This window comes from Phalacrocorax aristotelis, chromosome 2 (assembly GCF_949628215.1).
Source record: "Phalacrocorax aristotelis chromosome 2, bGulAri2.1, whole genome shotgun sequence".
Classification (NCBI taxonomy): domain Eukaryota; kingdom Metazoa; phylum Chordata; class Aves; order Suliformes; family Phalacrocoracidae; genus Phalacrocorax; species Phalacrocorax aristotelis.
Window position 1 is genome coordinate 63378034 of NC_134277.1, and position 17087 is coordinate 63395120.

The 17087-nt window shown below is 40.0% G+C and overlaps 1 protein-coding gene across 5 annotated transcripts in view; it reads left to right on the forward strand.

The window, feature by feature from the left end:
- Positions 1–17087, forward strand: part of COL15A1 (collagen type XV alpha 1 chain) — a 163503-nt gene that overhangs the window by 100876 nt on the left and 45540 nt on the right. For all 5 annotated transcript variants that reach the window (XM_075083831.1, XM_075083832.1, XM_075083835.1 and 2 more), the window contains 7 exons: positions 281–433; positions 4875–4943; positions 7816–7860; positions 10289–10324; positions 14436–14498; positions 15397–15432; positions 15526–15609. In XM_075083831.1, coding sequence (XP_074939932.1) covers positions 281–433; positions 4875–4943; positions 7816–7860; positions 10289–10324; positions 14436–14498; positions 15397–15432; positions 15526–15609 — 486 coding nt within the window. The remainder of the gene's footprint in view (positions 1–280; positions 434–4874; positions 4944–7815; positions 7861–10288; positions 10325–14435; positions 14499–15396; positions 15433–15525; positions 15610–17087) is intronic.

Here is a 17087-nt window from a genome sequence, read left to right on the forward strand (position 1 = left end):
GCCCCCAGCATTAGAAAGACATGGACCTGCTTGAGCAAATGCAGAGGAGGGCCATGAAGATGATCGAGGCATGCCCCCTCCCTGGAAGTGTTCAAGGCCAGGCTGGATGGGGCTTTGAGCCAGCTGGTCTAGTGGAAGGTACCCCTGCCCCATGGCAATGGGGCTGGAGCTAGATGATCTTTAAGGTCTCTTCCAACCCGAACCATTCTATGATTCTATGACTCTACTTGGATCTACCTATGCATGTTCAGTATACCAATAGACTGGCCTTTTATTTTAGGGTGATACTGGAGTCCCTGGATCAATGGGCCCCAAAGGAGAAGTTGGTGCTGTTGGGTCTCCTGGGAAACCTGGACCACCAGGACCTCCTGGGCCCCCTGGGCCCCCTGGACCTCCTGGACCCTCAGGACTAAGCTACGGTTCGGGTTTTGAGGTATTTTGCTATTATGGGGTTTGCTGTATCTAAGGATCTACTTCCTTCAGAGAAGGGACAATGTAATCACCTGTATATTTCACAGCTATTTAACACTGAATTGATGACAGATAGTGTCATTTGCTCTGGACTGAAATTTGCCTAGGAGTATCTTACAATTCCTTTTACGTTTGACCATATAATTGGCCATGCTTAGACCATAGAAGTAACGGATATTTTGGCAATTTTCATGAAACTATTCAGTAGTAATAGTGTTCAGATACTATTTTTGATGCTTATATCATTGCTAATATAAAATACTTAAATACTGTGCTACCAAGGAAAACATTTTTAGCACTTTTTTTTCATGTAAATAGTTTAGAACAATGATCAAAATATACATAGAGACCTGACAGTATTTGTTAAAATCAAACTGCAAGTCTCCCTTAAGGTATGACTTTTCCCATGCTGTCATTCTTGAGGCCACAAGTTTAGTTTAGGCATGTCACTTAAGTAATGTGTAAATACAGAGAGACATGTTGGACATTTCTGACCCCATGGTCTGTTCTACTCAGAAGAAAAAATATTCTTAAAAAAAAATTGCAGATGCTACTCTTTCTACTTCTGAAAATAATGCCTTCATCACTTTAAAATATGAGATCTGACCAGCTCAAGCTGAGTTTTATACGTCATTTGAGAACTGCTTATTTAGATGATCTTTTTGGAGAAGAAAGTGGCTTTGCAGTAAAGAAAGGCAAAGGGAGCACATTCAGGTTCAAGACCTAGAGCTGCTGCCTTAACATATTTGTGAAGAGAGGTTGATAAATTGCCTACATCAATATTCAGTCTTCCCTTTTTTTCTTTTTCTATGCATTTTTCACTTCTAATTTTGCTGTTTGGCTCAGGAGTCTTTTCAGAGTTTTGGGGGTTTTATGTCATGGGATATAATACGAGTTTGCATAAAACTGAGGGCAATTTCATCAGAGAAGTAAGCAATGTTTGACCAAAACTACTGGCTATTTGTAGAACTGCTGCAGTAAAGTGGTGGTATTTAGAAGATACCAGTTTACTTACATGTTTCTCCCAGTATCTACACTACCCCTTTTGTATTTCTCTTCTCTTTAGAGACACTTTGAGTACTCCAAGTACAGAGCTGACCACTAATGCTTGTTTAGAGACATATTCTGATTTCTGATGTCTGACTAAATAATATTGTACTGTATACACTACTGGTTAATAATCTCACTGATGGCAGTGGATTTCAATGGATGAAAAAATCTCTCCAGCAGTTCACAAGTTCTTAATTGCCAGCACTGCAATTGTCAGCAAGAAACAGCATGAAGTCTAAGCGTAGAAACACTTTGTTGCATTAACTTAGGCACACTATAAAGCTTGGTACAGAGTCTCCCCTGACATATATGTACTTGTCTCAGAATGAGAGGACTACTGGTAAGCCACATCTTCATCCTAGTGCTGGTCTGAGTTTCAGCCCAGCACGATGGCTTCTCTGACTTACAGTCTTCTGTGACCCTTGAGGATCCAGTGCTGAGATTCTCCACTCTTCCTATTCACACTGTTTAGGTAGAAGCCAACTTTGCCTCATTATGGCACCAAAGAGTTCCCCTGCAGGTAGGTACTTAGAACCAAACTCTTCCACTTCTGATACCTAACTTTCAGAGGAGAAAAGTTAGCAGATGAGCAGGAGAGAGTGAAAACTGGAAGTCCCTGCTTTTATGGACACAAACACAGAAGGATCCCAGCTCTAACTGCAGCAACAGTATCTCAACTGGCTTCATCTTGAATTCCATCTACTCCAAACAGAGTTGGCATGATTGTCATTTCCCTGAGAGGAATACTACTGTTAACAGGCTTGCTAGTTCTAGCTGATCTTTTGGATGCCCACCCCTGCCATCTGTTAAGACAGCACCGTGGTCTGCCAGTTCGTCAGGGCAACACTACCTTTTGGTTGGCAGTCTGTTTATTGCCGTAAGGCTGTTTCTGCAAAAGACTCCTGTTAGCACTTGTTAGCATCTGTGATCAGCTATGTGCAAAAACCAAATGGCATGGGGTTTGTTGGCACTTATGCTTGCCAAAAGAACAGTTTGAGCTGCAGAAGGTACCTGGTAAACCCATTAAAAACATGCAGATGTCAAAAGCTATGGTGTGTTATATAAAGCAGGCATAGAGCGCTCCCTGAAAGGGAAAAATATATTGGCACAGTGGAGGCAAGGGAAAGAAGGACCCAGACACACAGCTTGTGGTTTACCCTAAGTAGCAAGTGTTTGGTTAAACAGGCCAAACAGAATATCAGCAGATTTTCTGTTGATATTTGATATGCTGACAGCTGATGGAGGAGCATATGAAAGGCTGAACAACATTCAGTCTCAGGTGAAGCTGCATGAAAGGACTTGAGCCAACCTGATGACTCAAAGTCTCCCACCTTGATCCCTGAAAGGAAGGACCTGACTCCATCTGTGCACTCCTTCTGCTTCACTTATTCTTGCTTTTGTGGAGTTGGTGGAAAAGGACAAAAGAACAAGATTTCACTTTTTCACTGGAGTCAGATAGTTGATGTTTTCCATAACTTCAGCATTAGGCTATCATTCCATAGCAGCCTAAGATGGTCTTCTGCCCTTTCCCTTACACCACCTCCAGAGTGTGTAAGACCAATGATAATCTGAGCCATTTCAAGCCACTAACTAGCAGAAAGCTAAGTAGGCAAGCAGTATGGGTCCTCTAAACATGATAAGCTGATATAAGGGCTCATTGTCACTAAGAGGTGGAGATTCTACTTTGCTTCTCCTCCCATCTGCAGCCATTCCTGGCACATGCCTGCCCTTCACATACACTAACATCCAGTATTCCATCAATCCTTCCACAAACAAATTTCATTTACTAAAATTTAAGAGAACCATCCCACCCCCAGAAAGTAACTAATTTTATCCATTTTAGTGACTTAAAGTGGCTCACAGGAACGTGAGAGGATTCAACACACGGTGCTGATGTTGAAAATGAAGGCTCAATGGCTGTCAGCAGGGAAATGGAGTGAGGAAAGATCAAGATTTTTCCCTTTTCAGAAAAAGGAAACAATTAAGCCAGCACAGCTGCATTTAAAACTCCAGCTAAAAGCAAGTGAACAGTTTCCTACTGGTATGGTTCATCCAGATGGTTTGAAGCATAGTCTGACAAGTTCGAGATTAAGCATAAGGCAAGGGATAGGAACATGTGGCTGAGGTGGTGCTGGTGGTAAAACAGATAATTATGGCAGCCTGCAATTTTATTTCTTTGGCTGCTTTGGAACTGGCAGCTCCTAGTTCTGCTATGGATTTGGAATATCGCTTTCAGAACAAGAACTGGAGGGAGGTTGCTGCTTTCTGTGTAGTCTCCTTTAAAACCCCCAGAAAGTCTCCACAGGAAATACGGATGCTGCTTTCAAGCTCTTCCACTTCACAGAGATCTTTATGAAGTCAGCAGAGAGCCACAAAAATGGTCAGCAGGCTGCAGCATGCAACCTGTGAGGAAACACTCAGGGAACTGAGCTTGCTTAGTCTGAAGAAGGCTTAAGCATTTTAGCAGCCTTCTGATACCTAAAAGGAGGTTATTGAGAAGACACAGGGCCAGGATCTTTACAGTGCTTCACAGAAGTGATGAGCAACAACAGCCATAAACTGAAACAGTGGAGGTTCTGACTTAAGTAAAATATTTTTCACCTTGACAGCGAAGAACTGGAACAGGTGCTTGGAGAGGCTGCAGAACCTCTATCTCTGGAGGGTTCCAAGACCTGAGGGGACAAAGCTCTGAACAACCTGATTTGAATTCAGTGTTGACACTGCTTTGAACAGGAGGTTGGATTAGGTAGCCTCTGAGATCCCTCCCAACATAATTAATTTTACAATTTTGTGCTAGAACATATTTTCTGCTCAATTTCATTTCAGTAAGCTGTATTTTAGGCAGGAGTTCAACTCAACTGTGAGAATTAGGAAGGACCTTTATCTTTGAATAATGATTACCGCTCTTAACAAAGTGCCTGCAAATTCTCCCTGCCTTAAATCAGTTATGTAACCCTTACTAGTCATTACAGCATTTCAGTAGCCAGGTGGCATGTAAATGCTACACAGAAAATTACTGCTACAATATGCTTGAACATAGCTCATACTTAAAACTGTGATGCTGTCCAGCCTGAAGTGCTGGAGAAATGGTGTCAAATTGGCAGGACTGTAAAGACCAGAGTTTCTGTAAGGAATGTCAACATGACCTTATCACATTTGAGTGGAGCCTATCTCCAGAACATCATGCATTGGTCAAAAAAGGGTTAGCGAGAAAAGATAAATATGTTTGTGTTCAATATCTTTCCAGTTTCTATATGACTCCAGAAAGAGAGCAGTTGAAAAAAAAAAAAATAAAAAAAGAGGGAAAAAAAAGATGAATTCTCAAGTTCTGTAGCATTTTTTTCTTCCACTAGGACATGGAAGGATCAGGTAGCATTGGCCTGTTAAGCGAATCCAGAATTCCAGTATCAAGAGGGCCAAAGGTAAGTGGATGTTTGGGGGAGGGGACTGTTGTTTGTTGTTGTAGGTCTTTTTAAAAAACAATTGTCCTCCTCTGCTTTTTGGAAAAGCACAGCCCCAGTCAGCTATAGATTTGGAGTCACTGCATTGCACTGGATTCAGTTGCTCCAGAATAACGTTACAATAACAGTGTCCTCCAAAGAATCTGAATGGTGGTTAGCTGGTGATTTTTAGATTCTGCTCTGGTATGTTTTTGAGAGATTAAAGGATGAAATATGGATTTTTGCATTATCTAGCTCTCTAGTTCTTGTTTTAGCCTAATAGATGACCTTCTTGCATATGAAGATCAATTACATATACTAATGAAACTGAAATGTTATAGTTTGACAATCAAATGTGCATAATCTGAAATACCACTTAAACTAAAAAAATGTTCCCAGTAGTGGGGAAGCAATGTCCCAGAAGAACGAATGGTTTTTCTTCCATCACCGTGCCTTGGGAGATTTTTGCTAACATGGGTCACGTTAGAACACCAGGTAGGGAATATGGGAATACAATGCATCAGTACTTACCAGATCATTTGGATTTATCATCGTTCTTAGCAATAACATCAAAATTGCAGCCTATGATGCCTTCCCCAAAGCAGGCAATTATCCAGCATTCCTCCTCCCTGAGCTGCCTTCATTGCTCTAGTTTGGTCTTCAGAAGTCTTGCTCCTGTGCTCACTCCAAAAGAAACATTCAAACTTTCAAGACATAGCTTTGAAAGAATGAGTCTTGTTGCCCAAGCTTGGAGAAAGTGCTCATGATGATGATCTTTGGTTATGGTAGATGCCAGCTTGAATACTAGGCAGCAGTGCATCATCACTGCAAATAAGGCAAACCCTGTACTGGGATACATCAGAAAGAGCATTTCCGACACATACAGAGTAGCTACTACCATAGCCCTTTGCACAGGGCTAGTGAGGCTGCATTGAAATACTGCATACTTTTTTTTTGTACCCCACTTCACGAAGGACATGGAGAAGACTTTTACAGTCCAGCAGAGAGCTGTACAGATGGCATGGGGCCTTGAGTATGTGACAAGTGAAGAGAGGCTGAAGGAGCTCAAATGGTTTAGTCTGGCAAAAGGGAGACAAAAGCATGATCTAATAGCTCCTCACAAGTCTTTGAAGGTTAATTGCAAATATGATGAAGCCAAACTGTTCCTCCTAGTGCCAAATGGTGCAACAAAGGGCAGGGGTCACAATTTGCAGCTTGAGACATTCAGGCTAAACCTTAGGCAAAACCTGTTCACTATGAGGTTGGTTGGTGCAGAACTGGGGCAATTTGCCCAGGGAGGTTGTAGAAGCTCTCTTCTTGGAATTTTTCATTACTTTGCTGGACAGAGCCATTACTGGCCTGATCTAGAGCTGGTGACAGTTCTACTTCAAGGGGTGACTGAATTAGATGGCCTCCAAAGGCCCTGTACAACGCTGTTTCTTTGATTCCATGAATCATCCGAAAAGAACTGAACACTGGAGACAGGAGAGAGTTTGAGAAGTTCTTTACTGTGCTGGTTTCAAGTACAGGTAATTGTGAGTCACTGAAGTTATAGCTGACTCAGTTTAATATCTTAGAGACTTTTGACCCCTCATATCTTTTCCTAGATACTAAAGAAGTGGCATAAAAAATATAGTTACAAAAATAAGAATAGAATTCGATAGCAGAAACAAGCTAGCATCCAAAATGAGACGTCCAAAACCAGTTCCAAAATTGCCCATTCTGACCTGCCTAAATGACAGCCTTACTCTCAGTTTTGGTTTTAACAGGCATTGTTTCCAAGTGACTCAGCTATAAATACTGAAAAACTGTCTTGTTGCAGCTGAGCAAAATCCTGGAATTTTGTTTTTGTGTTACTGCTTAGTCACTCCACAAAGTTTGAGTCAGTAAAGAAGGCACATAAGAACTTCCCTGCAATCATGAAAATTATTATACATACTTACTGGTACAGCATGAAGGTATTATGAGCCACTTACACCCTATGACAGCTCCAGAGGTTCCTGATAGTGTTTGAGTGAAAACAGAGTATCTGCTTCGAAGAGGGTTATAACTCAAAGCAGCTGCTAGGAAATAAATTACATTTATTTGCACTATGTTTGTATCTGTTGAATTTTTATTAATCTTTTATGAGAAAGTAGTGGTTATGTTTTGAAGTAGAAGTATCAAATTTATTTTCTCTGTAGGCTCAGCTATTATTTCCATAGTTTCTATTCTTTTTCTTCCACAGATCAGCGTAAAGTTTTGTTAGTGTTTGGTTTATTAACCATTATTAAGATGTGATGTCTTCATATTCCAGATGAAGACAACACAATCACTTTGCTGAATTCTTTTTCTCCATTCAACTTTCTAAAATCATAAATAATGGGCTGTTGTTCGTCATACCATGTTTCATACCATCAAAGAGTCATAATTTTACTTTGCAATTGATGTCATCATAATAGAGACAAGAGAGGAATTTGCATCCCCAAATGTTTGTTGCCTCTAAACTGGTAACAGATCTTAATTTTAGCCAAGGAGGCAAATTCAAAAAATTATAAGCAAATGAAAGCAATCCCTTGGACAACGTTATTTTTAATATTTTCTAAAAATATGTAGAGTATGCTGTGACAAGATTAAAGTTGTCTTTGTAAGGAAAAAAAAATCTTTAGATATTTGCATGATAATATAGAGCAAGGCAGTATTTATTAGAACAACAAATCTAAAACAATGCTTACGTTTTATTACTCTCTGTTGATACTACTGGTTTCCAACATAGTTTTTGTAGCAGTTGTGGTTATGAACTAGGTTTTTTAATGAGAAAAATTATTATGACATGCTACATGGATTTACCAGTAAATTCAGTGTAATTTTATAGGGTCCTGCAGGAAGAAATGGACAGCGTGGGCCATTAGGACCAAAGGTACCCTATGTAACAAGGAACACTTGTAAACGAACCTATTTTGCTTTGACATATATTTTTTATTTCTATATTCCCAGTATTTGCCTTAACAAAACAGCTTTTGTTTAATATTCATATAATGACTAAGTACAGGACAAATTTTGTTCCCATTTACACTGGGTATCCACCCAGAATGTGTATTAATAGAATTATTTCACATCCACACCAGAACAGTGAGTAAATACAAGCTGGGCCGTTACATTCCAAGACACTTGATGTAACATGGCATTTTCGTTTCATTTTTTTAGGACATTTGGCAGTTTCTCTTTGTCGCTTATTTATATATCATTCTGTTTTCCAAGAGGTTACATGTATGCTGTTGACAGAGAAACCTGCAGGAAGACACTTTCTGGCATGATCCCAGAAAGTGATAGGAAACATTCTGGAAGGCATTGGGGGAAGAAGGGAGATGTTGACTACTTTGCCTTGGTTTTTATTTGAGCTCAGTAGTGACTGAATTGTTCCACTGTGATGCTGTTATTGTTTAAGTAACCCATGATGAAAAAATGGAGAGATGAAAAACAAGGGGAAAAAAGGGCAGATTCGTGGCATGGGGCCTTAGACAGGAAGAGGCTTTTTCTATTCCTACATAAAGTTGAGTAACACTCAGGTTAATAGTACAGCATGACAACACCTTTTCAGCACCTTAAATGTGGAGTTAAAGAAATTCAAAGTCTTCATTGCCCTGGGAAATGACAGCAACATTAAGGGAGCAGGAAATAGAAAACAATAGGTGGGGGGCCCCATCCCCACTTCCTAAACCTTGCACCTGAACATACACAGCATAGGTCACTGGCTACGCAGAAAGCACATCGACAGCAATAACTGGATGCATCCGTTTCACAGAACACCAGCAACCAAAGATCTGGCCAGTCTCCTATGTCTAGAGTCTATAGAGTTCAGCTTATAGGCCTGAAAAAAGTCCCTCCATTGGGTATTACTCCTGTTAGTGCTGGAGGACAATATTACTTATGAGTGAAAAAATCAAGTATTTGCACAGCACATGTTAGTGAATGATACTGCAAAGGACTGGCTAGAATAGGCATGCTCTCACATGATGCTGTTCTATGGACACAAGTAGGTGCCAAGTCTCAATTTTTTGTTAAAAACTTGTTCTCTGCCCTTAACTAGAAATTTTATTTCTAAAATATTGTGGAAATACTATTTCACAAAGACTTCAGAAATGGAGGTAGCATGGTATTTAGGAACTAGACTGGAACTGAAAAGATAGTCATAAACCTTGGCCAAGAGACTTCACCACCATGTACACTAAGATTTTAGTTGTTTAATCTTGAGTCATTCATCCCAAGATCATGGAGACACAGAAAGGAACATACTGTTGCCTGACATCTTACAAAATCATGTACAGTACAGTAAAATAAATATAAAGTGGATATAATACACTATCATTCTCATGGGAATGAATTTTACACCCACTTTTCATGGTTATAAATGACTTCACTAGGCAACAGTGGCAAAATGAAACAACCACCCACTTCCAAAAAAACAAGAGCTAACACATCACGAGGTGTTTAAGGTATAGCTATGTTTCATACATCCTTCATCTTTCAAATACCCCAGACTAGTAGAGCTGTCAGAGAAGGCCTGCTGTGATCAAAGTTTTTTTCTCTTTCTTAGCAAGTAAGTATAGATCCAAATTGTGCTTTCACTTTTATTATTATGAAAAACTGTTTTCATTAAAAAACAGTCTACAGTCTTCATGCACTCATGCATATATGCACTCCTAAAAGACAGTAAGCATAAACATAACATTTGAGGCAATGCTATAGCTCCTTGTTGATTTATTCCTGTTTATTCTCTAACTCAAATGAAATAAACTAAACTGCATGTTCTCTGTCCGTAATGAAATCAAGGAATCAAGTCTACTCATAGCTAGAGTACTGCAGAATCAGTCCCAAAGTTGGAATAGTGCAGCACTCATTACATTGCACATGATATGATGCAGTGGCTGGGTGGGTGGGGAGAACAGTAGTGTGGGGGAGGCTGAGTTAACTGTGTTGATGCAAGATAGTGGGTCAGTTGCAGTGGCATGAGGTCATTGTGGCATTGGTAGATCTGTGGAATGTTACCATGTGCTGATTTCAGACACCAAAATGAAGGTTCAGGCACGTGGCTTCGTAGATGCTCAGCAAGAATAATGTGTGGTGACCAGAAACTCTAAGATGTGGGTGGCAACTGGGAGGTTAAACCCTTAGAACCAATTCACAAATGTATGCTGAGCATCACTTCACCAAAAATATACTCTATTTTTGCTAATCATTTTACTCCATTTAGTCCCTTTGTTTGTAAGGAAAGTAACATACATGTTTAAAATCCTTGTAATTACTGTTCACTTTGATATTTGATCCCTACTGTGTCTCTGTTTCAGGGAGAAAAAGGCAACATTGGTCCACCAGGTTCAAAGGTGGGAAATTCATTTAACTTGATCTAAAGCCTCAGTCATTTCTTCCTCTTAGTTTTCTTTCTTCTCTTAATGCACTCAGGGGATAATGAACATTTCTTGCTCTGTCAGCATATTAAAGCCCAGGGAGGCTTCTCTGGAAAAACAGAACCCTTTCTCAGTTGTATTGTGATTATCAGTAGCCAGTGTAACCTGTTTCTTAAGACTTCTGTTTAAAATATAGTTAAAATTGCATTTTAAATCCTCAGGTGCATGGTGCCATGGTGTTTTGTGAGGCCATTTACATTTTCACCAGAACAAAAATGAAAATCAGAAAAGCTTACATTAAGAAACTAAGTTCCACATGCCCCGCTAATCCTTCATACCATGGTGTGTAGCTAGCACCCCACATCAGAGCACTCCCCCCATGACATTTGCCTGTGGAACAGTAGTAGATTCATGCCATGTTGTGCAGAGGCCTCAGGAGCCATGCATGACCCAATCTGGTGTTCAGCACAGAGGCCACTGTTGTTGGCTACTTCTGTGCTAGAACCTGCCCATCATCCTGCAGCCAGTGCCCTCCTAACCTACACCTGACCCCTCGAGAGGTAAAAGATTATAGAAATGGTGGTTGGAGGGACCTCCAGAGGTCATCTAGTCCAACAGCACACTCGAACTGGTATTATCACCAACACTAGACCACATCAGCAATGGATTTGTCTCACTGAGCGTTAAATACCTCCAGGGAGATTCCAAAAACTTTGTGGGTATCTTGCTTCACTACCTTCTTTGGAAAGACAGTTTCTCTAATGTGCAGCCTGTACCTCCCAAATTATAATTTGTCCTAGCTGTCTAACTCACCCCACGCGCCAGTGTGCAACCTAGACCTGCTGCTCTGGGTCGGTGCAGCTTCCAGACACGAGACACCGTTGGCAGGGAAACCTGCCAGTTTACACTGCTTTACACGGTGTTGGTACTGAAACGAATGGAGCTGGAGTCCATTATTTCCTCTCCAGTCTTTCCTATCATTATCCCTGTCTATTCTCGTTAGGATACCTCTTGGAGCCCACCCCAAAGCTTCTGTTTGTACTGTGCTGCTTTTTGCCAGTCCCTGGCTGACTTGCATGCCTTTTGCAGGCATAAGCCAGCAGAGGGCGGTGCTGGTACTCATAGAAAATTAAAATTAAAATATAAAATAAAATAAAATAAAATAAAATAAAATAAAATAAAATAAAATAAAATAAAATAAAATAAAATAAAATAAAATAAAATAAAATAAAAGCTTCTCTTGTAGTTGGGACAGCACTGAAATCAAGAGTTGCTCTAGGAAACAAGACAAAAACAATTATGAATCTACCCTTCTGCTTGCTGAATATTTACAAGAGTATTATCACAGCCTTCTAGCAGCATCTGCTTGTTTATTTTAAAAAAAAAACAACAATGTAGCAGGACTCTGCTTGCCATAAATTCCATCTGCTGTACATATTTTGAGTGTTCCCATTTCACAGAGATATTTGTCAGCATGATAATTAAAGCTGATGCATTGATGTGTAGGACAGTTGTTTAACTCTTCTTTTTAATCTGTTTGAGACTATAGATTATCTTCTTAATTATTGTCTGTACAAGCACTTTGTTCTGCGGTCCTTGTTCTAGTAATTAATATCGTTTATGTGATAGATATTTTTCAAACGCATGCATATATTGTAAGTAGAGTGACTACAGTGCTATTTAAAAATAATCAATCTATCTTTTCAGTCCTCAGATTAAAAAAGATCTTAGTCTTTTTATATTTGAGCAATGAGCTACATTCTTAAAACAGGGAGGTAGTTAGAAGATAAGGATAGCTCTGGATACATCATTTACAATAAAACATGTTACCTATCCAGGATCTTTTCTTCCAAATTAAATTTCATTAGGAAAATCAATTGATGAAATTATTCAGAATTTGTAATAGTAGGAAGCTGATCTACAGGTATCAACATGCCTGAAATGACAGCATTCTGTTGCAGTTGGTCCTCTGCCCCATTACTTTTTCTGCAGATAGATACATATAATTTTCCACAAGCACTGAAGAGACTTAAGTCCCAAGTAGCATATTGACTAGTCCCTAAACCCCAGCAGTTGCTTAGGTGCCTAAATCCCTTTAGCATTCAGAGACACTTTTTATGCCGCACTTGTCCATAAAATGAAAATTAGAGTGCTTCAGAAATTATGCTTTATCAAAATAAACTGACTGTTTATTCGTGAGCCACATGCTTTGCTGATCACAGACAAAAAATAGAAATAACAGTGAGAATATCCTTTCTTAATGAAGTGGACACATTAAATCTTTTATGCTGGTAGTTCTGTAGAAAAGCATAAGGAGAGAGGATTTTGCATCCTATGAACTGTTAATTTTAGTTTCTTCTATCACACCAGAAATGCAGGAGAGAAGACCATTTGACTTTGGATGCTTTGAAACTCTCTTGTTCTTTAAGACAGTCCTGTAGAGTACTAGATAATTCTCTGTGGTTTTATTGGGTCACATCCATCCATCCATCCATCCATCCATCCCAGTATCCTGTCTCCAACAATGTAAAAACCATATGTAGTTTGAGCGAAGGCTTAGATGCAATTTGACCTTATAAAAGGGCAAGTATTACATCATAGTTCTGAGTGACCTCCTAGACTCCAACAATTTGTGACTCAGGGACTTTCTCAGCTAGAAATGGTGTCTGAACCACAATTAGATCTCTTCAAGTGAACTTGATATCCCCCCTGAAACTCATGCAAAATTCTACAATTTACAAGACCCTGGGGCAAGGTGCTCTGCCAACTTAACTACATATCCCACAAATGTCTTCCAGCTATTTTCATTTGATGCCCACTATTTCTTCTATTAGAAATGTGAGTCCTTAACTACTCTCTACTTTTAGAAGCCTCTACAGTATTCTTCACCCACCTCCTCTTTTGTCTCTTTTCCGAGCTAAAGAGTCACAGCTCACACCATCATGTCTCATATAGAAGCCATTCTGTACCTTCCATTGTTCCCATTGGCCTTTTCTGAAGTCTTCCTAGTTCCATTAGATCCTTTTCAATATGGAAAATGTAAACAAACCAGTGCACAGAATTCAAGATACAGGCATAAAATAAGTATATACAGTGGCATAGCAATGTTTTGTGCTCTTGTTTTCCTGTCCCTTCTACAATTTCTTTTATTCAGTTTATCTTTTTCACAGCTACTGAGCTGACCTTTTAATGGAATTGTCTATGTCTACTAGATTCTCATGGTACTCTCTATTGTAAAAGCCAAAAAAAATGTTTTCTTGAAGCAGAACAAAAAGTAAGAACCAAAACAGCCTGTTACTAAAAAAACCTGAAAACACTCCCCCACCAAAAAAAGAAAAAAAAACAAAACAAAACAAACAACAAAAAAAAAGGTCAAAAAAACCCACCAATCAAAGAAGCAAACAAACACCAAAAAAAAATAGCCCCACTGCTAAACAAAACAGGGTTAATCTGTCACTTGGATGAATCATTAGGCTGTCCGTGTCCTTTCCTTTGCTGTTTCATATGACACAAAGAAAAACAGATGCAACAAATGTAGTTCACTTTTTATCTGGTCCTTTAAGAATTCAGAGTCTTCTTTTATCCATTTTTCTCTGGGCAGCCTTCATTATCATTACTGAGTGATACTTCTGTTTTTCCCGTAGAATAAAGTAACTGATCAGATTCTTAGCAGTCATCTACAGTCCTGCATTAAACTAGAGCAGGGACTATCAAACTTATTGTCCCACATACCAACTCCCATCTATATTCAATGCCTCTCTCTCCTCTTCCTCCAGCTTGAGAGTCACTTAACCGAAGGGTATCTTGGGGGAAAGCAACAGAATTCACCCTTTTGCTATGTGGAGGTGGGAGTAGTGGAGAACAGTTGAAGCTGCATTTAAAAAAACTGCTCTGGAGAGGGGGAAACAGCAGGAGGAGTGAAGAGAGCAGATGACTAATGAGATGATGCTGACTCCACAGAGCCTGCAACAAACCTGCCCCCTAGTCCATGCAGAACCATACTGTATCCCTCTCAAGAGTGATAGCCTCCTGCTTCTATGAAACCGAATACAATTTAGAGAGAATAACAGTATATTTGTTGTGACAGGGAATGCCGGGTACAGATGGAAAAGCAGGCTTTCCTGGCATTGCTGGACATCCTGGAGTTGTGGTGAGTGGGGCTATCACAATCCGTGGTCACCTAACACACACTGGCTCCCAAATCTAGGTCTTAAGGATCAGCAGGAGCCCTAGCAGTACTTGCTAGCAGCCTGTGGAGAGCTGAGCCTGGGTTTGTCCTACTTAACCTGGAGCAGTTACCTCAGACACCAAACACAGGAGCAGAGTTGCCTCCTTCATCAGTCAGATACAGTAAGATACAGGCATCTCCAGAGGCTAGTTCTGATTCTTTGATGCTCCTTTTGCTTTTAATTATTCAGAAATCAGCTCTGCTTTTAATTAGAGGGAAGCCAACAGGCTCATAGGTGATTTAAATGTATTTCTCATGCTTAAGAGCTGTGAGGATTGCAGAGCTCTTTAGCTGGGAACTCCCACAGCTCATCCCCTGCCACCTTTCTCTCACCTGTGCCAGACAAACTGTCTGCTTCACCAGCACAGTGAGTTGTATCGAGGGGCTGATCAAGCTTAGAAATAACATGCCTGAAAAATGACTGTTTAGGTCACCTGTGTTCCCCTGTGCAGTCCACTGGGCAATCCTGGACACAACTGAGGTGGTTAATGCTGAAAAAGGAAGGAGCAGCCAGGCATGGCTGATTTCAGTACAGTGAAAGAAAGGGTTGTTGAATTAATCCCCAACTAATGAAATGTGTGCCCATTTGCTTCTGGTATTCTCTGAACTCTGTCAAATGTTCTTGGAAATACTTTTAAACATCAAAACTTCAGAGGGCCTGAGCTGAAACCAGCTGGCCCCATCTGTGGTTTGCGAGAGCTGGGGATCAAACATTCTGTACCTGCATTTTACTGCTGTGTTTTTTGTGAAGCTAGAGAAAACACATTTTCACAATTTTTCCTTTTAAATCACTTATGCTCATTTTTTTAATCACATGCAGGGTCCAAAAGGGGAGAAGGGTGACCCAGGACCTCAGGTGAGGTTGTGTGCATTTCATTCTTTCTGAGAAACCTATGTGAAATGTAGTACTTAGTAAATGAGTTTTCCACCTGCAACGCTTTTGAAATAGGGCAAACCAGGACAGGACGGGAACAGTATTGTGGGACCTCCTGGACCACCAGGACCACCAGGACCAATCATAGCAGTACCTGAGGTAAGCATGTTTTTCAAGCATTAAAGTCTCTGTAACTCATCTTACAGAGAAGGGGGCACAAGCAATTAATAAACTGGCAATTCTGCTGTTGATGCTCACGTCACAAGTCTACTCCTCAAAACAAAAAGATCTCAATATGTCTCTATATCAAATGGATTTGTTTTGAAAAGACAAAATAAGAAGGAAAGTGGGTGAAGAGCTTATGTACAAGAATTATAGGGTCATATTGAGAGCTTCTCACAAACTCTCCAGGTGATTTGGCAGGAATTGCGAGCATCAAATAAAAATTAACTGAGAAATAAAAAACCAGGAATGATTAACAAATCAAGGCACTTGAGACACAGCAGTATGTAGGAGAGAGATACGTTGCATTTTCTGACAGGTGTCCACTATACAAACCAGAGCATTGACTGTTGTGGAAGCAACAGCCAAAAGTACTAAAGGGTAAAATGCTAGAAGCTCATAAAAACTGTCCAATATCCTTTAGCTGCCTGTATATTTTCAGTCAGTTATGCTTTGTGTACATCAGTGCTTGCAAAAACAATACTAGTTAGCAGTAACAAAGGCTAGAGATTAGGATGAATCCCATTTCAAGATGACAATAAAAATCCTTGTAGTTGGCTTGGTATGACATTAAGATCTGGAGAAGCTGTGAGCAGCTGCAGGAAATTCTTCACCTCTGAGAGCCGAAGGTGCCTAAAACAGCCAGACTCGTCCATAGGAAATTATATAACAGCAGTAAGAAGTGATTTGTGATTGCAAGAAGGGAAAATGCCCAGCTCAAAAATCTGTGTTAGGGGGAGCTGGGCACCAACATTATCATAAAGCTAAGATACACATAACATCTTTTGCTGACTGAAACAACTAGACTTTCACTTAGGCTTCTGCTACTGATGGCAAATAGAGCATAAATTTGTATCCCATTGCCCACATACCAGTCCTAAAAGAGCTGGGTTTTTTTTTACTGAATTTACTGGGTATTAACCCAGAATCTTGGGATCCTAAGATCTTAGATGAGCAGAATTATAGATTCACAGAAATGTTGGTTGAAAGGGGTGTCTGAAGATCATCTAGTTCAAAGTCCTGCTTAAAGTGGGACTGTAACCAGCCCTGTGCTTCATCGTGTTCTGTTTAAATCACTCTGTTGGAGTTTCTGGGAAATTCCTCAATACCTGTGACTGAAATGCTGATGCAAAATTCATGTTCTTTCTCACAGCCCTGCCACAGTGTCACTGTGGGTCCTTAACTCTTATCAGTGACTAAACAGCTCTCTTTGCAGTAATAATGAACTTGAATGTGTTACTCCTTAATACTTGAAAAAACACTGTAAGAGCCTCAGAGAGGGGACAGTATGCATAAGAAATGTAAAAAACTAGTGAAGCTGACATAGCAAACTAATGACACTAGTTTGCTAGAGGCTGCATGGCTCCCTACATGTTGTGATAGTCGCAGTCCACATGTCTATCTAATGTGCAGCA